The following is a 27575-nucleotide window of genomic DNA, read 5'->3' as shown; positions in this document are numbered from 1 at the left end:
AATGCCCTTGATTTCCTTGGTCAGAGAACCAGGTACTGCTACCCCACTTGGAATGCATTATTTCTAGTAAATCTGGAGCTCCTTGATGACTGGAAATTCAAGCAAAGAATTTCTCATGAGCCCTTGGGCCAACTGCTGGTTTAGCCAATACCTATTACATGCACAACCATATGAATATTCTTGCCAGCTTTGTTTCTTTGAAGATGTGCCAGTACAGGCAGTATTAAAGGGGCAATCAGGTTTTAGTCTTTTAAGACTGTTAACTCTTGCTAGCTCTGTAAATGTTTTCCATGAAAATTGTTAGTCCTCATTGGTAAATCTGTGAGTCATTAGGCGAGTATGTCACATTTACATCAAAATTTTTCATGCCTCCATCCTGTGTGGATGTTAATGGGAGCTGTAGCCAGCTGTACTGATTGTGTGTACTGAAGGTAGGATTGATTTTAGCATTTAAATATGGCACTCAAAAAGGAAACAGAAAACCACAACTTCTGTCTCATTTAGGTTTAAATTCCAAATCTCTGCAGGGTCTGTGACACTCACTCACATATTGTACATCTACACTGCTCTTTGTTCAACTCTTATTCAAGAATGAAGTGCCCAAAACTGAGCACTATCTATTCTGTTTTGTAAGGAACATTCTGTAACCCTGGACATCCACCTTAAGACCTAAAAAAACCAATATCTGAAGTGCTCTTAAAGGGTTATGGTAGTCCAGAAAGAGGCCAAGCAGACCCTAATAGAGCAGCTCACATGGAAGAACCAGGTCCTCAAAGGAGCAGATAGCTTTAGGTCAAGATTGAGATGCAGATTTCCTTGCTGAGGCCCACATGTGCATATGGATGTGAAAATGAGAAAGCAGTATCAGGATTCCTTATCTCTGAGAGCATCAATTTCAAACAATTCAATTCCCCATCCTGCAGGCTGTTTGGTGTGAGAGTTTTTTGGAGCCTGTAAGGGTTATAGATAGAGAGTAGGTTGTGTGAAAGTCCTCTCCTAACTTTTAAATTAGTTGGATGATATCAGCAGTTCCAAACTGAAAAAATCCCAACCATCTTAAGTAAAATTCTGAGTGCCTGTCACTTTCCCATCTAAGTCCCTATCTCTTGCACTCCCTGTGCTATTACAAAAGGAAAATAAATTAGATATAAGCTAAACATGAGCCAGCTCTCTGACTCAGCCATTGAATCACATGTTGTATGGATTTAAGGGAAGAATTCTCAGTTGTACCAAGAAAACAGAGGGTTTATTAGTTCCTACAGGTTTCCAAAAATTAGATAGTTTGATCTGGAACTGATCAGAAACTCATGCAAGGGCCTCAGCAAAATTACAGAAACAACTAGAAAAACAATTTAGAAAACTCACTTTCCTAAAACTGCAGACTTAAAGAAAATAATTTTCCATGCCTTTCACCAGAAATATTATTAGCTAGTAAAACTTTCAGAGCACCAGTAATTATGAGTACTGCTTAGTGAATCCAGCCATCTGGTTACAGGATAAATATGCCATTGCAGAAATAAGATTTCTGTGGTCAAGAAAACCCTAAAACAAACCTGGCTAAACAGAGGTTCATTGAATATTTCCTAATGATTCCTCTTTTTAATCGTTTAGTTTCATTTTCCACTGTTTCTCAAAGGTCTCATGAACAAAGAATTTCATTATAAAATTACCCAGGATCATGGCAAAATATCAGTTAAAGCCCAAATGAAGACCAAACTAAGTAAATATTATAGTTAGCCTCATAAGCACTGAGTGGCTGCCTGCCTGGGTGGTGAAATCCCATAGACATAGTAAATCTCTTGTTTATCTTACAGAAATGAAAATGTAGGAGGAATAGAAGGCCCTTTGGAATTACATGCTATAAAAACACAGAAAAAATTCATTGGAATACAAATTTTTATTGGTTGCTATGTTGACATACACTAGAGGCCAGAAGAGGAACAAATGCCTTAACAAATACAAATACAAATGTAGTCTGGTCTCTTGTTTTTCATACAATACTACAAGGACAACACATTACTCACTCTTCTTGGAAAAAGCCCTTTGGCTCTAAAGGTCTACTCTGAAAGGCAGAAGTTCTTCTTACCTAGTTTTAATCCAAGTAAATGGCATATAATTACTGAATGGCATATACAGAATGGAAGCTTTTCCTTCCGGGGGTGTTTCTCCACTTGTGCTGTGACATCAAGGTTTATAATCCCCTCAAAGGTAATAACTTCAGCATCTTGCATAATTGGTGGGAAGGAGCAGGGTGAATCATTCTTTCAGCATTTTCCCCAGAGTGGTCACATTTAAGGAGCGTTTATCTCAACTGAAATAAGACAATTTCCCTCTCTTCTTACCAGAACAGAGCCTGATAATTCCTACTCCACTATGCAAAACTATAAATCCCCCTACTTCACTCCTTCAGCACTATAAAGAGTAGTTTAATTGTGAAATAGTAGTGTTTGGGTTGAAGCTGTTTTCAAGAGAGATTTTGAAGGAATAATTAGATTATCTTAAAATAACTTTGTAAATCAGTAAACAAATGGTGAAAAATAATGTAATTGTCCGTCAGTACAAACTGAAATTATCATAACAGGTGAAGAAAAAGTGGGAGTTGACTTCTTCATACCAAATAGGAGACAATAAAAAAAAGCAAAGAGTTTGGAAACAAAAAGAGGCAATCACAGAAGTGATCATAAAGAAAAGCCAGTGAAATCTTCGAAAGGTAAAAAAGCCCCCTTGGGCCCAAAGGGGTAAAATTGTATTTCTGAAGCCGAGGCAGAAAAGCGTGTGCCCCTCACACTGTGCTGATTCACTCATTTTCACAGCAGCCTGGCTCCCAGAGCAATGCCAGCCTTAGGGGCTGGCACAGGCACACAAGGGGCACCAAAGCAGCAAGCACTGCAACCTGGTGGTCAGAACTGAAAATCCACAGCTCTGTGTGGCAGATCACATTGTTAAGACAGCTGAACTCACAGTTATTCCTGCACATGGACAGCCAGGTTTCCCAGTCACATAGTGGATCACTCTAATTAACCACTCTGTGTTCTCCTAGCAGTAAAGCTCTTTACATTGCACTGTGCTCTTAACCAGTTACTCTGCCTGCTCCTCTGGGCTGGTCTTCATCAGCTGCTCTCCAAGAGATTTTACCAGACCTTGCACAAAGTTTTGCTCTCTGTAAACTCTGGGCTGTTTCCTTGAAGTCTTAGTCATGCTGAGCCCTGTGGGATATAGGAAGCAAAATTCTTAGGGATGTTTTAGAGTGGGCATAGTCAGACTAAGTAACTCTAGCAATATTCAGTGTACTAAACATCCTCATTTATCAATATACTACTTAGAGGCTTCCTATTTAGCCTTAGCTGAAGAGCATCTCATCATGACACCTTTAGTCTAAAGGCTTAATTAATCTTAAAACCACAAACCTGGAAGGTGTTCAACACTTGGATAGAAAATAAAATATCTGTTTGTGATTTGCTATTTGTGATCAGCTGAGTGTCTGTCACTAAGTTAATTCAGAGTACCACATAAAGTATGGCTTCAACTTTGTAATTATTATTTTAATCAATCCTAATATTTATCTGTATTTGGAAATATTTGACTGAAATACTCTTTTTCTAGTAATCAGACATGGGGAAGAGAATGAAAGTGACAGAGCTTCAAAGAAGAGGTTGATTTTTCAAGCATGTAATGCAGTTTAGAAAAAAGTCTCAAGAAGAAATGTTGCATCAGTCACATATAACTAGCACTATAACTTTTCAGGATTTATGAAGAAAACAACTTTATTTGATATGTCTGAATTTGGAGCCATGCTGCTGTTGACTTTCCTCTGAAGGGCTTTGAATCAGAAAAGTAGGGGAAGGAGAATATTTACTGCATCCTACCAGCCTTTTGCTAGAGAAGTTCTGTGAAAATCCCTTTCATATCTGGCACAAACATTAGGAGAAGCAAGAGACAGCAGAGCCATTGGGCTCTGTTATTTTTGCTCTCTTGTGCTGGCATGCAGCTGTGCCCAGAAGAGCAATGTTGTCACTGCTTGTTCTACAGCTACTGTATAAACTTTATTTGCTGTTTAATGTATAACAGTGTGCTCACTGTGTAAGCCTGTTCAAACAATATACAGTACAAAAAGCAATACAGGTCAGATGAATGTGATGGGGTCCTTCTGAAAGTGCCATGCATACCATCAGGTTTTAGTAGCTAAGGACATTAAACTCACATTAGCTATCTGTCATAGATTAATTCACTCAATTATTTAATTCATGCTCAGCTCATGAAGCTTATTAGGGCAATGACAGTTTACCCTGTACAAAGCTTTTCTTTAGCCAGCTAAGAAGGCAGATGAAATTTTCACTACAATGAAGATGATTTTTAAATTAAACTTTTAAAGAAAGTTTTTGGGAAGGTCTAATTCCCATCATAAGTAGATAACTAGGATATCTATGTCTTTACTACCTAGATGGCTTCCAAAGACTTCAGCTGGTCAGAGCAGAGGTATTCATGTAGCATGAAAGAGATTCAGGAAGTCTCATAGCAGAAAACCTGAAGAGAGAATCCAGAAACTCAAAAGCAAATCTGCAGCTTCCCATGCTTGGACATCCTACCTCTGGCTGTTTTGGGGTAAGAGTACAGGGGTCTGAGGGGCATGAAAGAATTTGTGCCAATGTGGAAAATTATGATCAGGGCCTTTTCTGTGAAGGTGACTGAGAGGTGGGGAGGGAAAGAAGAGGTGGGGGGAAGATGGAAATGTTTAAGGGATAAAGATGCTTTGCCACCTCTGAGACCACTTAACCCTTCCCAGAAAGACCATCTGACACTGCAGGGCAGCTCAGGTAAGGGAGAAGAGAGTTTCCCTGGGACACCTCCCTAAGGTTTCTGCTGCAGCTAAAGACTCCTGCCACAGTGCAGCTTTCACCCACTGCCTATCTGCCTAAAGTCACACACAGATGCACACGCTGCTCTTCTTAATCCCTCCTTGTTGGGTTCAGAACAACCAGCTCAATCAATCTTCCTTCTGACCACATCTTCCAGTTTCCTTATGCCTAGCTCAGAAGTATCCATCCTAAAGGCCCATCCTCTTCAGGATGAAAAAGAAAAGGTGCATAGCAATAACTGCATTTTTCTGGAAGAATGATGCACATAAATATCCACTTTACACTCTCAAATTCTTTCATCATGTATCACCTGAATTTCAGATTACAAGCTGAGAAGAATTGAGAACATATGGCATTCCTGGCTGTATATAAACTTGTGATACATACAGGGCACTGCCAAGACAAAAAGCCTTGACAGATTCTCTGCTTGTTGCATGGGGACACAACTGGTGCTTCCTTAGTTGTGGTATCTGATCATCTGTAGGTATCTTCCCATTTTGTGCACTCCATGTAACACTTCTACTTGCAGGAATAATTCTCTGCATTTGGACCCAGAGTCCTCACTACCACCTTTGCCTAAAGAAGCTCCTATTCCCAATATCTGTGCAGTAGTGTGCTGAGTGGTCAAAACATGGAGTATCTGGATAGCTGCTCTGCAAATATTAAAGAACAGAGAGAAAATAGGAAAGAACAGAGGGACCCCTCACTGGCGTCACAACATGCTGGAACAAACACATGGAAATTCCTGATGGAGTTCAAGGTGAAAAGGTTGACTTTGTGGTAACCTCAATGCTTGTAAATAATACTAGGATGTTGTACTGCATGAATTAAAGTTCTACTGGTCCTTTCCTTTCTCTTTGCTCACAGCTCACCAAGTGCAGGAGAACCATCAGTTGGTTATTGGCAGGGATGAGATGGGAATGTAAAAAAATGTTATGTTTCATGTCTAAGGGCAAGAAAGGGTATAAATTACATGCTTTAGGCACCTACAGATTCCACACTGCAGGCTCTCTCTGGTTTCTTGTTGGTTTTCTTCCATTTCAGTTTTACTGGAAATTTCACTTCTTGATCCTAACCAGAAACACAGCCTTCTTCCTGCACTGTTTTTTTTTTTTTCCAAATGTGAATTTAATTTATTGAGCAAACAACTGCACATTTCACATTACTAGATCACCTGCCTCTGCTTATACTGCCTGAGTCCAAAAGACACAAGGTCTCCTCTGACTGATTGAGGTGATTGATTTCCATCTCATAGCTGGAACCAGCTGCTCTCTCACACCCATCAATATTGTTCTCCTTAAACACACCTGAAGATAATAGAAAAAAAAAAAAAAAAAAAAAAAAAAAAAAAAAAAAAAAAAAAACAGGTTTTGTAAGAACACTATTAAAAATATTTCATAGCAATTGATTGCTACAATATTGCAGGCATCAATTGTGCCAGCTACTCCTTGTACTTTCATGGCATTCAGGAGTTTCAGTCACCAGAAGCAGGACTCAGCTCTGCTGAAGTGTGTGTGGGATGGGAGCCTTTCCCCTTGGAGGCAGATTAGTCCCTGTACACAGTTCTCCACACCCTTCCCTAATTCCCACTGCTGGCATCCCCAGATCTGCTCCTGAGGGAATGAAACACCATGCCAGAGCAGTTCTAACAGCTAGTTTCAAATTTTCCCTTTGGATGAAAAACATTGTCAGAAAGCTTTCCATTTTCTGAGTAAATGAGCTGAAAGTTTCTCCAAGAGATCAGCAGGTTTTGTCTGACCCCAGCTGAAAAGCAGCAAATTACTGAGCTGAGAGAGGTATTGTAAGAGTCAGACATTTTAAAGAAGCTTCTAAAATACAGTTCCAGTTGAGAAACCATCAAAATTAAATTCTTTAAATTTTCATCTGAAAAGTATTTGAGAAGAAACTATTCAGCAGATTCAGCAAAAGCTTCAGAAGTTTCTCTGGACTACCTGACACAACATGTCTGGATGAAGTTGAGTTTTGACAGGAGTACTTCACCCAGTCAGAGGCTCTTCCCTCTTCACCACACAGCTGACCTTCCCCTAACTAGAAAGTCTCCAGGCTTTTGGGAAAAAAAGAAAAACATATCTACATTATTTGCTGTTCCTCAGGAATGATTATCTGTCCCTGATCTGGTTAATGTTTATGACAGAGTCTGGGTTTATAACATTGTTCAACAGCTGAAAGAATATGAAGAACAGGACAGACTCTGTGCACTGGAGATAATTGACTAGAGCAGGAATAAATATCTTCAAAAAATGGATATATTTAGAAACAGCTACTGATCATCAGATCTTTCACAAACTGAAACCTTCAGAGCCCCAAAAATCTGGTTTTACCTTTTAGCTTTCCATCTCCAGTCACCTCCATGGCCACCATCTCCCAAAAGCTGGATGAGTTTCTGAGGAGTAATAAAAGAGGCAGAAAGTAAAAATAAAACCACACAAGTCTTCTCATTATAAGCAGAACAAGACTATCAATGAAATTGGGCATGAAAATGCATTTTTACTGTGTAAGAGAGATTTCAAGCTATTTCTCTTCACCAAAGACATAGAGTAACTCCTGTCTGCTAATATCAGTGCACAGATTGTGTTGGGTGTCAGGTTACTTGTGGTGATGGTCAAGACTAGCTGGATCTGTTTACTACCTGTCTATGATCACCATCATGTAAATAATTGCAAAGTATACTCAATGTCAACTAAAAACTGAGCTAAATCAATGCTGAATTTGCACAACTGTCTGTTTAAATATTAGGAAATTCATGTGGCACTGACAAATAAGTCTCAAGACCTTCTGTGCAGATATCTTTATATTTTCCTTCAGGAAAGGCACCTTGAAAAAGGCACCTTGTTGAAAAAAATGCTGGATATTGCTTCTTCCAAGTATATGAATATATGTGCTTGGAAGTAAGACTGAGGTCTCTTCTCTGAAGAAATGTAATGTCAAATCAGTGTCAGTGGAGCAGGACTCCACCAGTCCCACCTTTCCTCAAAAAGCACAGCACAGCACCTTCATCCTGGCATTTCCTAACTGCAGGAGTTTGCAGTTGCTGTGTCCCACTGAGGCACCTGGAATGTGACAGCTCTTCCAGGAGTTCCAGATTTATCACCTGCAGTCTCCCATTTCTGAGGTGTCTAAGTGCATAATAATCAGTACATATGGTGGGTGAGACCAAAAAATAGGATTCTAGGGCAAGAGAAGACAGAGCAAGTGCTGGAGAAATTATTCCAACACACAGATGATAGACTTATGGGTTTAAAATCCAGCTAAATAATCAGCTAGTTTTCATTCTGCTGAATATTTGTGTGTCCCCAATTTCCTAGCCATTTCAGAGAAATTTTAAGGTATATGAACAGAGGTGATGTGCTTTTTAAGGAGAGATTTGAAAGCAGAAAGAGTTTCTACAAGTCATGTACTGAAGTTGGCCCCTGAGCAGCTTCCAGAGTTCATGACCTATGGACCATGTCTCAGCTCAGGCAAGAGGTGTGCAGACAATTTAAACCTGGAGAAACCCAAGACCTTTCTTTAGTGAAAGAAGCAACCATTACCAAAATAAAGACCTATCACTGAGTATATTCAAACCACATAGTTTTAGAGCATAGAAGCAACAGGTTCACTGGATCCTCCTCTTTCCTGTGGCTCTCCGTAGAGAGCAATTGTAAAGGGACACAGAGAGGAAGATTTATCCACATAAAAGTAAAGATTTGTCAACATTTTTTCTCAGACTGGCTCACATATATTGTGTATTCATGGGTCAGGAAAGAAGAACATAAATCTACTCAATAAAAAATGTGTATGTGCAAGACAAACGAGTGTGTACTTGAACATTTTCCAAAATGTGTTCTCCTGTGCTAAAGGATGTTATCACTAATCAGAGACAGCTCTCCCCTTTGCAATCACACAACTTCATCTGGGGAGATGTTTTAGCTTGTCCTGGGAGAAGACAGCAAACATTCAGACCTGTTGAGACACAGTCATGCTTTTTGCACACTTAGAAAGTAAATGGAATTAAATTCCAACTTCTTGAGCCCCCCACTAGGGACACATCTGAAAACTCACCATCTTAACAGACATATGTGAAAGAAAATGGGTATATCAAATATTTCTTTCATAACAACTTTTTAAATAGTCCGTTCAGGTTCACCAATTCCAAGATTCACCAGATTCCATCTCCCCACCACACGGCCCACCAGATTTGTTTGCCCCCATTGTGCATTTTGTGTGCTGTGCTCTGTGTCTGGGCAGTCAGGAGGCAGCCTGCCTGCTTGCCTTGTGCTGGCTGTGCTGGGGCATGCCTGAGGACCAGCAGGATGACACCTTCCCAGGAGCAGTGTTTCAGGGAAAAGCCTCTGGACTCATGGGGAGAGAAGCAGAGGGGAGTTTCCCAGCTGGATGAAATGTGAACCTGCAGTGCACGTGGAGACAGGGACTGCTGGGAGCATGTTCTCATAGCCTCTTTTGTTAGAAAAGTAGAATAATTTGTGCTGGAAGGCACTTTCAATGTTGGAATGTCATCCAATCCCACCACCTGCTCACAGCAGCACCAGCCTGGAATCTAGCACAGGTTGCTCAGGGCCATGTCCAGCCAGGTTTTGGATATTTCAAGGACTGCAGTTTCACAGCCTCACACAGAGATGTGCCCTTGTATTTCACCTCCCTGTGAACACTCCTCTCCATAGATCTCATTGGCATTTCCCTTGCTGCAGCTTGCATCCCTGCCTTGCTCACCACCACGGAGCACCTCTGGCTCCATCTGATCTCTAACTTGTCCCATTATGTGTGAGAGGACAGCAAGCTCAGCCTCTCCTTGGCCTTCTCCAGGCTGAAAAAGACCTGTTCCCCCAGACTCTTCCCACTTGCCCTGGGCTCCAGCCCCCAGAGACCATGAGCCATCCTAGAGAGATGGCACAGATGCAGGGGGATGAGACAACCCTGCAGCAGCATTCTGTACCTTGATCAGGTTAAAGCAACCACAGCCTGAGAGAAGGAAGCAGATTTTGAAAGTGATAGAACATAACTCTCCTCAGGATCCAGAAGGTCTTGACTGCATTGCAGAAAGAAACTGCTGCCAGACTGGCACTAAGGGAAGGGACCCACTGCAGGGGCTCAGGGGACAGTACTGTCTGTGCATTCCCTCACTGGAGCTGGAATTTGTGTCTGAGCACGACATTCCCCCATGGAGTGAGCCCAGACCTACTTTGTGGGGCTGGCAGGGGGCAAGACCAATGCACAGCATGAAAGAAAAGAAGAAGGAACTTGAAGGTGAAGGTCTGCTGTGTTCTCATTGGAAACATTGGACACAATTGCTTGGTCTGCATTGGCACTTGTTCCAGCAGGTCACTACTGAAGTGGTCCATGTAGCCACAAGTGCCTTTGCTCTAGAAACACAGAGCTCCACAAATTAAATGCAGCCTGGCAGGAGAGAGTGGGATGCAGCTTTCACCAGCTCCATGCTGACATTCACTCTCAGTGCTATCAGAGGGACTCTGCTCTCTGTACTCCAGAGGGCATCATCAGAACAGCAACAACCCACTGTGTTTTAAAATGGCTTTTAGGGAAATTAGCTAAATATTTTAAAAAGATGAAAGTGTTTCTCTACTAGAGAAGCAAGCATACAGTTCTTCTAGTGTAAATAATTAATTCTTTTTGCATTACAGCCAGTCTGATTTCAAGGGAATTCATAATGGACAACTCTTATTAATGTTGTCAATTTACTGAAAAATGAAACAGTGTTATTAGCAATAATAATAATAGTAATAATAATAATAATAATTCAAAAACTACAGACTAATTTGGAGTTCAAAGTAATAATACACCTAATATTGCAGATCACAGGACCAAATGGAAGGATTGCTCTTTCAGAATACCAGAGCAGTGCTCTGGTAAGCTTACTGACTGCATTAAAAGAGAGCTACAAGTTTCTATGCAACATATTCTGACATCAAATATTGAAACAGAGTCTGAGCAAATTTCAGGATGGTTTACATGATTGGATGAAACCATTATTTAGATGAGAAAAAAGAAAATAGGTATCACATTGGATATAATATTGGAGATTGATATAGATTAGATTTTATTTACTTCTTTTCCCTCTTGCACTCCCATACAAATGTCAGCAGGTGAAAGGCACTTCTAATTACAATTCAAATTGCAATAATAAATTGCTCTTAAATAAAGTCATATTACATTGATTGGTTTTTTCTTCACTTTTTTCAGTAACTTTGCTCAAAGGTGAACTTTTGTGCTCTCATTTTTCTCCCAGTGCATGTGTTATTCATCTGCAATCTGAATATGCTTTAGCTAACTTTTGTAACCTCAGAAGCTATTTTCATTTGTTGGTTTACAGAACAAACAGGCTGCACGGGCCCAGCTGCTTTTTTCAGCCTCTAAACAATTCAAACACATTTACTAGCAGTCTGGATCAAAACTTCTGAACCATTCTGCTTATCTTTGCACAGGTAAAAGGCTCCACAGAAGAGAAAGAGGTAGAAGCCAGGAAGGAGAGGATTTGCAGAAGCTCCATCAGCCCTAAATGCACAGAACTTTCCATGCTGTACCATGTGCAGGCATGCAGGCTGGAAAAGAGAGGAGAAGAAATTCTTCCATTCATTGCTAACCCCTGAGGAATGGTCCAGAGGAAAATCCTTCCAAAACCTTTATTCTGTTATTGTAAAGCTTTTTTTTTTTTTTCTGAAAGACTCCTTTAACATGCACTAATAGAAAAGCCATTTTTTACAAGAAGGACTTTGAGGCACTTCAGAATGTCCAGAGAAGGGCAACAGAGCTGGTGAAGAGTCTGGAGCACAAGTTTTATGAGGAGCAGCTGGAGGAGCTGGGGTTGTTTATGCTGGGGAAAAGGTGGCTCAGGGAACAGCTGATCACTCTCCACAGCTACTGAAAGGAAGTTGCATCCAGGTGGGGTTGGTCTCTTCTCCCAAGTAACATGTGATAGAAAAAGAGGCAATGGCTTCAGGTTGTGTCAGAAGGCATTCACATTGGATATTAGGAAAAAATTCTTCTCCAAAAGGATTATGATCACTGGAACAGGTTGCCCAGGGAAGTGGTGGCATTACCATCCTTGGAGATATTTAACAGATGTGCAGATCTGGCCCTTAACCACAAGGTTTAGTGATGGAATTCTCAGTGCTGGGTTAATGGTTGGACTTGATGAGCTTGGATTTATTTACCAACCTATGGTGTATATGATGTACAGCACATTTTCTCATTGAATCCCTCCTCCTGGATGGAAGGTGTTCACTGGGGCACTGACCTGTGACTTTTCCAATCCCTCAGTCATACCCACACTGGCACACTGTGGCTGTCCCTCCATGGGTGCTGCAGGAGCACACCCTGACAGGGGACCCTGTGAAACACAGCTGACCTCGTGGCTCCAGCTCTGTGTGAAAGCAGGCTCTGCTCTCCTGGCCTGCCCTTCCCTGTCTGCCTTTTGGAAGTGCTGAACCTTGTGCCAGCCCACACTGGGAGCACAGAGCAGCAGTTTGTCCCTCCATCCATTGCTGCATGAGGCACTGGGTGCCTCCACTCTGGCTGAGGTGTGCTGAGTGCCATGGGGTCTGGATGCACATCTCTGCCATCCCCACAGCACCCCAGCCACTGCAAACATCTGTACTGCAGCTTCAGTTTAAAAAGAGATGTCCCTAGAAATTGGACCTTACTAATGGCAATGCAGGTAATTAAGAAATAGCATATAAGTAAAAACAAATATGCCAAATAAAAACTATTAAAAGTCTGGTATAGAGGAAGAAAAATACCTCATAGGAAAATACTAAATTGAGATCTGGCTGTACATGCATCCACAGCTGCCTTTTCCTTAGGCTCATATCTAGTATTATGTGTATGTTTCATTTTACTCACTTCAGTTACTTCTACTGTATAAACTCATGCAGTTTGCAGAAGTTAATGATGCATGTGAATTACCTCCCAGAGTGAGTAGTCAGAGTCCCATCAGGAGGATGTGTAGAATTGAAGGGGACTCTTAGGACTGTTGTAAGAAAAGGCTGAGTCTGGCCATGCATATACAGCAAAAATCAGGTGCCTGCCCAGAAAAATTGTCTTCACTGTTTACTCGGCACCATTCCTAAAGTAATAACTTGTCTGTCCTGGTTAATGTTTTCTAGAGGACATTTTGCTTTCATAATGCTGTATAAATAACAGAGGGAGCTGCAGCATAGTCCTGGTGAAGACAGCAGGATCCTTGGAAGCTGCTGTAAGTAGTGATTTTTTTGCTTCTTATAAAAACTTTTAAAGTGCCTCCTCTTGCTGAAGGCAACCAGTTTTAAATCTTTTCTAGGGTTGTATCTTATACTGAAACTGTCCTATATAATGCGGTTTTTATCATGTCACCTGGATATAAAGGACATAGGCATCATAATTGAGGCAATGAGTTCCCTACACATTGTCAGGTCACTGGAAGACGGAGTAAGAAAAAAAAAAAAGCAGAGCAGGGTGTCTTGCCAGAAAACAAGGTGGTCTCTGGAGCCAAGAAATCCTAGAAGGGGGACTTTTCCTGATATATCTCTTGCTAGAAATAGATCCTGATTCATTAAAAGCCTGAGGATGGGTGCTTAGAATTTTTTTTAATGTGTTGGTTCTTCTTTTTAAGTAACTCTGGTGATTTTTACACTGAAGGTCTACAAGAAATACTATTGCTTAGGGAATGGTGTATCTCATGGCTACTTCCCTTTTAGATAAGACATTTTTGAGGTAATCATCAGATTACAGGCCCATTGAGAGGGAAGTGAAGAAATTGTTGATTTTCACGTGCTCAGAAGAGCACAGTGAGGACAACACTTTTAACCCAGAAACTGGGTTGTGGTCAGGTGTACATTGAAATAGAGAAACTGAGAACCTGGTCTGGTTTGTTCAAGAAAATCCCCTCTATCCTAACCACTACACTAATTATTTTTTGTTTATTTTTTATTCCCTTGGCCCCAGTGATGCTTCATCCCTGAGTGTGTGCAGTAACTCAGTTCAACAGCAAATACTCATGGTGGCCTGGTAGAAGAGTGAGAGCTCATGTTCACCTGTTTCCAGGTAAAAGGAGGCTTAGAGGTGGGTGATGCTACTTTCTGGGTGAGTTCTCCAATGCTAAGCTGGCTCACAGAAGATTAAAAAAAACCACAAAACAGCCCTGTGAACAGTCACATACATTTCTAAAGGATAATGTAAACTAGGCTTCCACATTTCTACTGCAAAAGGAATTCCTTTTAATGAAATATTCACAGTGGATTCTCTGAACAGTTCAATGCCCTTGGTTTGTGTTTGCAATCTCCTCAGGGGCTCAGGCATAGAGGTATCAAAACTTTGAATGATAAGAGACATGAATGTCTAGATGATCATTCTGGAACAGGCCCTGAGCTTGTTCAGGTGCATATGATTAAATATGCAGAGCTTTCTGACCAGCCAGGAAAGCACATGTTAGCTTGTGCTGCTCCTTTGAATAGGTGGTTCTGGACTGGCTTCTGAGATTATGTTCTCACACAGAGGTATGGCTAGTCCTTCTTTTGTGACTTTTTGTGTGCTTGGGTGATTCTTTTCATCTGAGTAGCAGATTTTAGTTCAGCAGACACCACTGGTGGTTGTGGTGCTGTAGGTTGATGTGCCCAGTGCCCCCACAGTTGCCGCTTTCAGGAAAAAGATTTCTCAGCTTTCCTTCTTCAGAAACAATCAGGAGGGGAGCAGCACCATCTGGTGAGCAAACAGGTTTTCTATTTAGGCCTTCAAATGTTTTTGAGTAGTGCAAATTTTTATGTTGTCTGAAATGAGATTACCAGTGAGGACCGCTGATGGGAGCAGTATGGGATAAATATTCATCTCCTGGAATATTACATGGGACTCTAAAGGCAGAAAGAATCTCTTCAAATCATAGAGACAGAAATCAGCCCTAAAATGGACAAAACAGCTATATCCCCAAAGAAGAAAGTTCTGTCAGTCAGAAAACTCAGTCCAGCCCACTCCCAGGTATTCTGGTGAAATTATTCTAAGGTAACTTCAGTTAATCCCAGTGTTCTCCATTTTATTTCTGGTTGCATGGTAGGGAATATTATGTGCTAGGGAAGAGGTAATACATTCAGCAAATGCTAAATTGCTGAAAACACTGTCCTCCAAGTGCTGGCATGCTCTTGTATCATTGTCTGGTTTCATTGAAAGCTCTTCTTTAAAGAAACCTATTCTTGAACACCACAAATAAACTGTCATTGTGTAACACACACAAAGAAAAGAGGCAGAGGTTAATGTGTTTCCTTCCAGGCTATTCAACTAGCCAGACTAGATTTGGAACTAGAATTGAAGTGTTTTTCATTTCTACTGCCATGTTAATGGATAAACTGTTGGTTTTTTTTTTTCTGGAAATTATAAAAGTAAAGATCTTAAAAAGATTTCTGAAAATTTAACTCCTTCAGTCTGGGAATTTCCAAAAGGCTTTACAGCACAGGTTCTCAGCCCTTTGCTTTTTAATAAATCATTAGCAACTATACTCCATAGGAAAATCCATCAGTCTTTAAGACCATATGAGAATCTGCCTCTTCTGTTTCCTGCTGAAAGGGTGTTTGTTGTCAATTTGTCAGTGGTTGATCACTTGCCAACCTAGAAGCCACTATAACATTAAATGAAATAGTAAGTATCAAATATGAAATAATAATCCCCAATAATATTCTGAAGGTTCAGAGAGTGCAAATCTTATTATGAAAGTTCCACTAGGTTTCAAAACAGGGACTATTGAAAAGGTCCACTTGTATCTTGAAGGCTTAAACAACAACAAAAAAACCTCTACAAATCACAGCTGCTAAGTATTTTATAATCTTATGCCTTTAAAACTAACCATTATCAAGATTTTTGTGAGGTCTGACTCATGAATCTTGACTGTTTGTGATTGGCCAGTACTGAGTAACAGATGGATGATTCAGATTGTATTTAATTATCTGTGGATTCAGAGCTGTAATAAAATGAAATTAATTCCATGAAAGTACATAAATTAACCACAAAATGTGAACATGTTGTAACTACATAGAGAAAAAATATCAGGATAGGGAAAATTGCCTTCAGAACACTGTAACTAATATTTTACAGAACCCTGACAGCAAAACCATTCTATATCCTTTGACCAAAATTTTGGGGTCAAGTCAGTTAAAATCACTTTCTGCTTTGCATTCCAAATAAATAGAATTGGCAGTTTGAGGAGTACATAGAAAAGCCTATCTATCAGCTGCTATATTTTGTAATAAATATTAAATGTGATGAGATAGAGAACAGGTGGCAACTTATGTTTAAAATAAAATGTTTCTCTTTTTTGATATTCATGTTGTTCTTAATAAATTATGACTGCAGCTGAGTAAATAGTTCATAGTAAATAATATATCTACAGTCAGCTTCTGAATCAGCCTGCTGGATATGTGAAAATACATTAGGCTTAGTTCTGATGCTTTTGTTTGGGAGTTGATTTCTTTTCAAAATCTGACTAATACATTGGCTCACTCATAGCAGTTCTGAAAACTCAGAACTGGAGCTCTTGTGTTAAGTTACAAGTATCTAGACACATTGGTAATTATTTTGATGTCAAAATCAGAAGAGACCAAACTATCATTTAAAACTACTGTGTACAGTAATTGAAAATGTAGCTACCAAGAAATCAATCCTTATATTTCTTACACTTGTTAATAATACTGTTATTGCAAATAAGCCTTCTTTTTAAAATTACTTATAACAAACGTAAATGTTGGAATATTTGATTATAGCTTGAAAAGGTTTTGTTGTTCTCATGAGTCTAGCTGGAAGTGGATATTCAACTGCTAATACAAATTGCTCCCTCTGATGATATAAAGAAAGCAGGACCATAAGCAGAGCACTTTCTAACGAGTCTTTCAAGTTGAGGCATGCCAGAGATTAAAGGTGCTATTGGTGTAATATATCTCTCTGTGCACAGTTTTAGCAAGTCTGGCTCATTATCTCCTCAAACCCTGTGCAACTCTTGCACCATTTCTGTGCCCCAGATTCCTCCTCAGCAATGAGGCCCATTGGAACATTCATACCCCATTTCCAAGGTCCCTTTTCAAGTGTTTATACAGTGCAGAATGTCAGCCAAATGTAACACATTGATAAATGCTTCACCCTTTGACCAGTGGAGCAGCTGATAAAAATAAGGCCTTGCTCTTTGTTAATGGAATTCACTGCTTCTGCTGTGCTGAAAATGAACCCACTCCAATGGTGCTGTTGAAAAGACAGCACGTTGTTTCAGATTATTTTTTAAAACATTACCTTATTTCTATTCAGAAGAAAACCCCACCTATTCCTTAGATAGGTGTTTATATCTGGCTTGCTACTGAAGAACAGCCCCAATTATCTGTCCTTTATTTAAAGAGGACATCTTATCAATCTGACCAAAAGTTTATTTAAAGATCTCCTGCCTGCCTGTTTACTCAAATCCTGTTTTTATGTAAATATTGATTGCTGCTCACTTGTAAGAATTTTCTCCTTATCCCCTAACTCATAACACACCCAGACTCCTTCTATGATGAACTTTTAAGGAATTATTCAGACCATTAGCATCAGAAGCAGAGTGGTACCACAGCCTTTCAGCAATTAGCCAGAAGGTGCTTTCTGATGGGATATGCTCCATTCTCCAGCCTGCTGAGGGTGCTGTGTATTCAACTAATCCATACTGAATTTTGTCTTTGCAGGTATTTTGGGTGGGGGTGGCAGAAGGAGTTGGCGGAGACTTGCCAGGAGGCCTGGGAAAATAAAAAAAAAAAAAAAAAAAAAAATTCTGGCAAGAATTGGAGAACATGGAAACTGAGGACAAAAGAAAGAGATAAGACTTAAAAATTCAGTGGTAATGACAGAATAGCTCTTTCTACTTAATTAATTTACTCACCTCAGTAATAAAATCTCCTTTTTTTTTTTTTTTTTTTTTCTCTATAGGATTTTAATACAAGAACATGAAGAGCACATTCTACCTAAGTTTGCTGCTGGCTGGGTTTCACACTGTTGCCCACAGTCAGCTCCCATCCAGTGACCACAGTGGACATGATCCAAATGACCCTAAACACCACGTACACCATGGGGGTGAAGCCACTGCTTGCCTCAAACTTGTGCCCAACAATGCTGACTTTGCATTCCAGCTTTTTAGGGAGGTTACACAGGAGGCACCTAATAAGAACATTTTCTTCTCTCCTGTGAGCATCTCCTCTGCCTTTGCCATGCTGGCACTTGGGGCCAGATCAGCCACACAGTCTCAGATCCTGGAAGGACTCGCCTTCAACATTACAGAGATTCAGGAGAAAGAGATACATGAAGGCTTCCAGAACCTAATCCATATGCTGAACCACCCTGAGGGTGGAGTCCAGCTCAACATGGGGAATGCCATCTTTGTAACAGAGAAGCTGAAACTCCTGAAAAAGTTTTCGGATGATGCCAAAGCTCTGTATCAGGTGGAGGCCTTTACAACTGACTTTAACAAACCCACAGAAGCTGAAAAGCAGATCAATGATTATATAGAGAGGAAAACACATGGGAAAATTACTAATTTGGTCAAGGACATGGACCCACAAACTGTAATGCTTCTGGCTAGCTTTGTCTTCTTTAAAGGTAAGCCTCCTCTAGAGTTCACATTCTCACTATTCATTCTTATGAACAAATCTAATGTTGCCTACCTCAGCTAAAAACTGGTCTGGGGAAAATTTCAAACGCTCTTTGCTGGGCCAAAAGATCCCCTAATGGCACAGTGGAGGTGGTGGGGAGCTAACAGGACCCCTGTTGGCATAGGGAGGCAGCTGGGGGCCACACAGTCTTGTTTTCCTCTGTGACAGCTCCAAGAGCTTTGTTCCAAGGCACAGCCTTCCACACAGCCAGAGCTGGTGCTCCTGGGTGGAACCATAACTCCAACTGTCCCATATTCTTCTGACTTTCAGTGAAGGCACTGAGACTTAGATAAGACCTAATGCCTCTTTTTAAATTATGCATGATTCAATAGCCTGATTTACTACATACTGCTTTTTTCCCCTATCAGAGTCCTCTATAAATGCACACAAGCATTTATCTATGGGGAAAGCTAGTGACAAACAGGGGAGAACATTTTAAGGAGCAAAGCAGAAACACTGTGCATTTCTGATGTGCATTTCTGTGATAAGCCTGACATAACATACCTCAGATATGAGATCTTACATTATTTTATCTACAAACTGAGGCTTATGATTAAAGTCAATAGAAATTAATTGCATGCAGTATATTAGTATACAGATGATGGTTACAGAAAAGTCACTGAGATCTGAATGGAAAAGCAATGGTAGGTACAAAAAACCACCTGATTATTCCATTACTGGCATCTGAAGCATAAATTGAAGGTAGAATACAATGCACTCTCTTGAACAGGTAAAAGAAACCTGTATTTCTGTGATACACATTCTAAAGTGCTATGTTGGAAAATTCTGTATTTAACACAAGGAGAAATAGGTGAATATTATTACTAGCTATAAAAATATAGTCTATGATGGGATGGAATATGGGATATTCAGTTAAATTCTCCTTCTCTGTATCAGGCAGCTGGGAAAAGCCTTTCAAACCAGAGCATACTGAAGAAAGGGAGTTCTTTGTGGATGCTGAAACAAGTGTGAAAGTCCCTATGATGCACCAGATGGGCAGATTTGACTTCTATTTTGATGAGGATCTGTCATGCACTGTGGTACGGCTGCATTATAATGGCAGTGCTACTGCATTTCTGGTTCTGCCAGCAAAAGGGAAAATGAAGCATTTAGAGCAAACTCTGGACAAGGAAACCATCCAGAAATGGTCAGACCATCTCTTCCAGAGGTAATCTTCTGCCAGTCAGCTGCAGCAGCACCTAATTTATAGTATTTTTTTCTTTTTGGGGAATGCGAACACTGTGAACGTGGCGATTCTGGGAACTGAGCAGGGTATTTTTGGCTTGTGTGCCCTAGTTGCAAAAATCTTGCAGCTGGTTGGTTTTTAACGACTGTTTTGTTGATGGCTGAGTGACATGCTGCTCTCCCAACCAGAGCAGAGGCCATCCTCTTCCTCTGTAAGAACAGCAAGCCTAGATTTGTGTTTCTAAAATGTTCCATGGACTGAGAGGAATGGTTGTAATTTTAAGCCAAATCTTCTATACTGAGATTTCAGCTGTGTTTTTCCTCTCTTATGTCACTGATACACTGTGACTCAGGCATAACTCTGAACCTTAAATAAATCATAACTTATAGTTTGTAGCAGTGCTTACAGACATTATATGTCCTACACAATTATCTTGCAGCATTCAGTTGTTATTAGAACAGGCAAGTGATTAATTGTGGATGTCCTGATTTTCTGGCATTTTGTTTTGAAACTATAAATATCTAATGAGTTCCTGTTAGCTTCAACCATTGACACCAACATCAGCATTTTACAACCTTGTTTGTCTGGGAGTGAGGAGATCTTAGCAACAGTAGATGAGTAATATCAAGTTAATACATGCTTAATTTACCAAGCCCTGCCCTAATTCACAACTAATAAGACTGTGCAGTTCACACCCATATATCTCAGTGCATCATCACAGAAATACCAGCACAGTTAGTAAAAACATAATGAATAGCAAACTGAATATGAGCTAATAATGTGATACCTCAAACATCAAAATTAAAATGCATCATTCTCAGCTGCAGTATCAGGAAAACCTAAATGAATTTGTGCTGCAAGGTCATTGAGGATCAATATAGGAATAAGCTCTGAGAAACTGTGAGAACAAAATGTCAATTTCTGTTCTACTGTTTAGCTGCTGCCAGTGCTGACAGACTTGGTCCCATCCTCTTCTGGTGATTGGGCAGTACCAAATGAGGGCTACAGCACTGCAGTTTGGGTGCCATCTGTTTTGCTGTTCAATATTCCACCCAAGCTGTCTCTGGGCAAGGCAGCAAAAGACTTGAGCTACCTAAAGGGTAATGACTGCTGTGGGTGACTTGGACAGGATCCCTGAGGATCCCTGGACAGGCCATGAAAAGAAATCCTACAGTAAGCACACTGAGCAGGAGCTGCCTACAGGCAGATCACAGCCAAAGGCAAACTTGAACATGGCCAGCCCAGAGGAAGAAGACAATTAGAGGACATGGAATGTGCAGGCAGCAGGGAACAGACCTTTCCTGGGGCCATGCCAATGCCCCAGTTATGCCAAAAAATCTTTGATTTGAAATGCTGGGATTTGCCACACTTCTCCTCAAGCAGACTTTGTCAGGACTTCTCTTCAGCTCTCCACCTTCCTGAGCAATATGGGTTATCCCTCATCTCTGCCTGTAAAGAGGGGCTCTGGTTACTGTTCTTAGCAGAGTGCTCTCAGATTTCCTGAAACAAAACACCAGATAAATACTAGTATGATTGCTATTATTATGACTAGGAATGATATTTGTATCACCATGAGAAGCACCAGCAATTGAATTAGTGCTCATTGTACATTTATGGTCCAAACCTCTTGGATTTGACACTCATGAGAGTTAAACAAATTTCTCACCATCATTTATATCAGTCAAAAAATCCTTCTCACCACCCTCTTGTTTCTCTTCTACCTAACAGCTCTATGGACCTCTACTTCCCCAGATTTTCTATTTCTGGGAGCTATGAAATAAGTAACACCCTTAGAAAGATGGGAATTGTGGATGTGTTCACCAACCAGGCAGATCTCTCTGGCATCACTGGCACCCCAGAGCTGAAGGTTTCCAAAGTAAGTCTGTGGCTGTTATTCCTTTTCTTTCTTTCACAAACATGCAGGAAAACCCATCAGTGGTAGCATCCAGAAACACCAGGAAAATAGAATCCCAGCTTCCCTGCAGCTGGGTCAGCCAGGGCTCAGCCTGCAAGCTTACAAAATCAAGCTGGCCCTGGGTGACACTGGAGATCAGATTAGATTGCTGCATGTCTGTTTTCTCCAAGACTAGTATTGGCCAAGATTTCTTCTGCAGTATCTGAAACATGAGAGAATCATCAACCCCTGAGTCCTCAAGGAAAACCACTAATGCTCCCAGGCACAGCACAACCTGTCCTCCTCACCCTGGAGACTCAGTCTTGGAGGTGCAGACAAACAATTACAGGTGGAGCCTCTATCCTTCATCCAATAATTTGGACTCTTTTTAGGAGATTTTCATAGCTCCATCCTAACCCTCATTTAAGCAGCCATGATTACAGCAGTAGAGCTCTTCTGCCTTTACTCACTTCTCAGTGGATCCCTCAAAGCACAGCTGCTTTAAAAGAACTCAGATTCATTTCTCAAAGACTGCCCAGAGTGACTCTATTTTCTTTTTTCCTAGGTTGTCCACAAGGCTTGTCTGGATGTTGATGAGAAAGGTACAGAGGCAGCAGCAGCAACTGCTGTTGAAATAATGCCAATGTCTCTTCCTCCAACCATTGAATTCAGCCATCCCTTCCTCATGCTGATTTTTGATAGAGATACAAACAGTACACTCTTCATAGGAAAAATTGTTAACCCAACTATCACTAGCTGAAGTGACATATGAATTTTGTTTGCTACTACTAATTAAAGATGTGGAAATGCATTACATTCATTACTTCCATTTGTACCAGCTCATATGTGGTTCTTTGTTAGTAACTGTTTTTATGTCATCATCAAAAACTATTGGTATTGACCATAACACTTGCTGAAGAGGAAGGAAGAAATTGTTTTAAATTTAGTTAGAAAATGATGCCTTTTTTACCTGACTGAAGGACAAGGAAAGACTTAAGCTTTGCCAAGGATTTGGAAAGAAATGTTTATATTATAATGGAAGACCCTTGCTTAATATGAGGTAGTCAGCAAAAAATTACGGATTTTTTTTTAAAATTATGAACATTTTTGCAAACAAAGCAGAAATAGTTGTAATTTACCCTAAATTAATCTGAGATGGGAACAGTTGGATCAGCATTGCAGGGTCACAGAAGCCTGAAGCTTCTAATGGAGACAGCAATGGGAATGGGAAAAGCAGCCTTCAACAGCTTTCTGTACCAGAAACCTTTCATCATTCTTTGTATCAATCGAGCAGCAAATCTTCCTGAGTTTCTTGCAGCTTAAAAGAGAGCAGGAGGATCAAATCTGCCTTGAATCTGAAGATGTTCACCGCGTGTTCACCACCAATTTGACAGATTTAGATGGAGTTACTGACTTCTCACACGTGTATCCATCAGTGGTGAGAAGGAGGATGTAGCTGAATGGGAAGGTGAGGTATTTGGATGGTAATTACACAAGGATACTGCCACCTGAGATTTGTGGAAAATCTATAAGGAGACTCTGGAAAATCAGAGATCTTTCAAATGCTTTTCTCCTATTACAGCCAAAAATGTAGGTAAGGAGCATGCAGTAAGTGAATGATCTGATCCAGGTAGGGGTGACAGGTACCCAGGTAGAACACAGGGCAGCTTGAAGGCTGGCTGGGAACCACCTGCAATGGACTTGCCTTGGCAGCTGATATCAGAAGGAGTACAACTGGCCCTGTTTTCCCTAAAGCTGTGGGGCTTGGGAAGAGATGAAATGGTGTCATGTCATTGGCAATGATGCTGGGAGCAGTCAAATGGCTTGGGAAACAAAAACAACCTCAGCAAGGTCTTGTGTGTCTTCTGTGAAATTAAGAGCTAGTGTGATTATATCAGTGTAGTGTAAAGCATTGTCTCACCTATTGCAGTCTAAAGGAAAGCTCCCTTGCTTCTCTGTGTTCTTAGTAAATACCCTCTGTTAACATGATGTTTGATGGTGTTTTTTGACTAAATACAGTCTCAGTATAGATGAATATATCAACAACTCATAGCACCAAGGCAGGACTCACAGTGACAGAAATGCATGTACTTTTCTGGTGCATTCCTGCATACTCCTCCATCTGTTTGGGTGGCTTTGTGGCCCTAGACCCACACAGGAATAATTAACAAGGCCCCTACCTGATTGCAGGTCTTTCATCTCCCTTAAATACACTTGCAGAGTGCAGTCCCAGTGGGGTCAGTCTCAGCTATAAACTGCTATTAAGCAGTGGGCATCCAGAGAAACAACAGTAAAACTTTTATGGGATAGAGAGCTCAGAGAGGCCAGATCCTTAGTTGTATATTGAATTCCCTAGAGTTGCAGTTGAAAAATGAAAATCATTTATCTTAGTAGAGTGATTCTCAGTTTACATCAAGAACTGAGGAAGAAACAGAGGCCAGAGATTAATTAAATATTGTTTGCTCCCTTGTAAGCCACTTTGCAGTGGATGAAGACAAACAGAAATACAGCATAGTAGGGGGAAAGTTGTCCCCATGCAGTTCTGGAAGAAATTTGAAAATTAAGATAATTTCTTACATAAGCTAAATCAGTTTTGCAGGCTGTTAATCCTTGTTCTTGGAAGGAGATTCCTTCCTTTCCTACCCTTAGTGCCTTGGTGCCCTCACAGATGTGCCCCGTTCTCAAGGATGATGTTTTCCTCACACATTCAAGGGAGAAGAGTGCACAGGCAGTGGAGGGAGGCACGGGAGTGTTGCATTTTGGCTATAGGAGTGGCAGAAAGGATAATGAAACATAGCTCCTTGTGTAATGGAGAAGCAAAAGAGACCTTTATTTAAAGAGACACTACAGGTATATATAGGGTAACTCATGCAAAACAGAATAGAAAAGACTTATTGGTCCAAAAAGGCAACACCTCTTTGAAAACATGCTTTCTGCAAAACATCACATCTCTCATAGGTGTTTAATCATTGTTATATTTCTTGTCCTTGAGCAGTCTGAGAAACCCAAGGCTACAAGGCTGCTTTTCCCAGCAGTATCCAACAACATGGAGCAGCTCTGCTGGGAACTCACACCCTTTGAGAGCACAGCCCTCAGTGCATGTGTGACCCTCTGTCCGTGTCTGTGCCACACTGGGGAGGTGCAGGGACACCGAGGGTGCAGCCATGGCAGCACAGAGTGATGCTGTCTGCCCTTCCCAGGGAATTCTGCCACTCCACACTGGTGTCCAGGAGCCTTTTGCTGTGAGGTTAGGAGCAAAGTACCAGTCATGGGGCACCAAATGTGAGGTTACAACCCCCAGTGCTCTAGGCACTGACTTCGTCAGGTTATTTTAAATGACCAAAGCAGCTAATAGTTGCTAAAAAGTTATTTATTGCAGAAGCACATCAGTCTCAAAAGGCAAGCAGAAAAGCTATGGCAAAAAGCAAAAATCAATGGCAAAAAGCAGCAACTTTTTCTAATGCATACTCTTATATAGAATTTTCCCAACAAGTTGACACAAACTCAGACCACCTATTAAAATTCTAGTTTCTTGTCATGCTAGGTTATGCATAGACTGCACACACAACCTATCTCGTTCTATCTGGAAAATATAAGCACTGTTCTTACTATAGGTCTATTATGTCTAAGTACTGTTTATGACCATGGTCCTGGAGTTTCTACTGAAAACATCAGCATATTTTTCGACTTTTACTAAAACTCACACTTCTACTTTAGCATCTAAATCTTTTACTTACTAAAAGCATTAGAGCTTACACTAAAACTTACTGACTTACTAATCTTAAAAGTTAAACTTATACTGAAACTTAAACTTCTACTTTATGTGTGAGTGGCTTAATATACTTCAATCCATTCAAAAGCTTTAATTCAATCCCTGCACTCTGATTCCTCCCTGAAAAATTCAGAGAATCTTGCAACTCACTGACTAACATTTTGCTAGCCTTGCTTCACCAGGCAATAGCTCCTGCCGTATCAACACCACGTTGTGATTTTCCACGGCAGAATTTGCCAGAGACGGTGCTAGGAAGAGGCAGGCACCACAGGAGCACAAAGGAGCAGCAGGCAGCCTGCTCCCTGCCCACACCCATGCTGGCTGCGCTCTTGGTTCGTGCCCTTCTCATCTCTCCCCACATCCACCAATCCTTTACTCTCTGAATCCTGCCCTCGTCGCTGCAAGCAACAGAGCAGGTTTTCCTGGCTTCACTCACTCATATTTCCTCTCTGGACCAGCTCTTTTCACATCTCTCCCTGTCTCTCCTGCTCACAGCATTCTGTCCCTCCCGCTCGCTGGCTCCGCTCGCTCCTGCAGGAGGGGAATGCTGCTGGCTCCTCTCCTTCCCTAAAACGGAGGGCAGGCATCAACAGGGCTCCCTGCCTTCCAAAATACATCTCAGGGCCGCTTACAGCACGGTGAGGAGGGCTGGCACAAAGGCAGGGCTTCAGGTCAATGCTGGGATGGGCAATGCGGGAATTTACATGAGCCAGAGACACATCTCAGGGACAATTAATGACCCGGCTGATTAGCCACTGAAACAGCTGAGACAGCTGTGGATGTGAGGATGGAATCACAGTTGTGCTTGCAGTGATCCCAGGTTTGGGTGCTTGTCTCTTGTCTCCTGTTTTACTGTCTGCACCTCAGCACCAGCCCCAAGGGCTCCAAATACCCATCCCAAGCTGCAGCAGCCTCCTGGGCTCACACACTGTGTTGAAGAGGTGTTCAGGGCTTTGCTCTTTTCTCACCATCACTAAGGCTGTACCTGGCTATACCCACCCCACACCCTTCAGCCTCCCTACAGAGAGAAATCAAGGGGAAAACTCCCTATTTACTCTTCAGGCAGGTGTGATCTGATAGCTCTTGTTCAGCAGGAGGAAAGACACGGGTCAGTAAAACCTCTAATTTTGCAAACACAGCATTGTTGTTGTTGCTTGTAAAGCAGTGGCCTGTTTTTGTTAAACAAACAGCACAGGCCTTGGTTCTCTGCCCTGCCAGGCTCTGCTTGGACCTGCCCAGGTCTGCCTGGGGTTTTGTTTAACTACTTCATTTGTAACAGTAACTATCCAGCAATTGGGTTCTGAAACCAAATTTGTTTGAATTTTTCCTTAGTTCTGTATGATTGTGTACAGATACTCATGTAATCCGGAGATATTAAGAATAAAGGAGTTCTGCATAGAATGGAATGTCTGTGGCCCTAGACACGGTGGGATGATGGCAGGGAACTGGAGAGTGCAAGCAGAGGATGGTACTGGACACCTCAGAGCTAAAATCACCTCACCAGTGCTCAGTCACTGTTCACTAAAGCTTTATACACTTGGGAGCTGGGCAAAAACAGTTTGGGGCATAACTTGTAATGAGAACAGAGATTGAGTACACACTGCATGTGTAAGAGAGCACAGGGGCTGTGTCCAAGTGTACTGTGAACCTGTGAAACACTGAAAAAAATCAAGGGGAAGAACACATGAGCAAATGTGTAACAGTGATCCCAAGCAGACCCCAGAGCACAGAGTACAAGAGCTGCCCCTTGTACTCCTCCTGGCAAGGATGTGGCATCATCCCTTTCCTTAGGTTGATGGTAGATGAAGAACTGACTTGGAAAGAAAACATCCCCCCTTAAACACCCCTTTGTAGTCAGTCAGTGAGCTCTGCCAAGTGCTTCAAACCTTGTGGATCAATGTTGGACAAAAGGCAAAAGTTGGTGCAACAGGGGGAAGAGGGATCAGAGGCAAGGAGCCAGCCCTGTGTGGCAGTCCTGATCCTCCCCCAGAGACCTTCCCACCAAACCTGCTGCTGTGCTGGGCCACAGGACATTGAGCTCTTCCTCACAGCTGGGCAGCAGGACCATGAGGAAGGCTGGCACATCACACAGGGGCAAGGGGACACCCTGGGCAGGAGCTGTGATCTGCAGCCAAGGAGCTCCTGGGTGATGCTCTGGGGCTAACAGGCACACAGCTCTGTTGAGGAGACCTGTCCCACACACAGAATT

General features: G+C 41.4%; 1 protein-coding gene and 1 long non-coding RNA gene across 5 annotated transcripts; one reads left to right on the top strand and one right to left on the bottom strand.

The window, feature by feature from the left end:
• Positions 1–6011: 6011 nt before the first annotated feature.
• LOC306803793 lies at positions 6012–11417 on the bottom strand. The gene is made up of 3 exons (XR_013774702.1): positions 11296–11417; positions 7199–7248; positions 6012–6163 (listed from the first exon to the last, which is right to left on the bottom strand). It is a non-coding gene; the product is annotated as an uncharacterized lncRNA (long non-coding RNA).
• Positions 11418–12985: 1568 nt separating this feature from the next.
• LOC306803922 (alpha-1-antitrypsin-like) lies at positions 12986–22405 on the top strand. 4 transcript variants are annotated; one of them, XM_079309913.1, is made up of 7 exons: positions 12986–13086; positions 13815–13913; positions 17555–17706; positions 17796–18461; positions 19412–19682; positions 21429–21576; positions 22160–22405. In XM_079309913.1, exons 4-7 carry the CDS (start codon positions 17813–17815, stop codon positions 22352–22354), a joined length of 1263 nt encoding a protein of 420 aa, XP_079166039.1. In that variant the 5' UTR covers positions 12986–13086; positions 13815–13913; positions 17555–17706; positions 17796–17812; the 3' UTR covers positions 22355–22405. The 4 variants fall into 4 exon arrangements, with proteins under 4 accessions (XP_079166039.1, XP_079166040.1, XP_079166041.1 ...); XM_079309914.1 differs by lacking the exon at positions 17555–17706 and having other exon boundaries at positions 13815–13931; XM_079309915.1 differs by lacking the exon at positions 17555–17706 and having other exon boundaries at positions 13815–13952.
• Positions 22406–27575: the final 5170 nt, after the last annotated feature.

Source organism: Erithacus rubecula, assembly GCF_903797595.1.
Source record: "Erithacus rubecula genome assembly, chromosome: 6".
Classification (NCBI taxonomy): domain Eukaryota; kingdom Metazoa; phylum Chordata; class Aves; order Passeriformes; family Muscicapidae; genus Erithacus; species Erithacus rubecula.
This window is presented reverse-complemented; position numbering and strand designations above follow the sequence as displayed.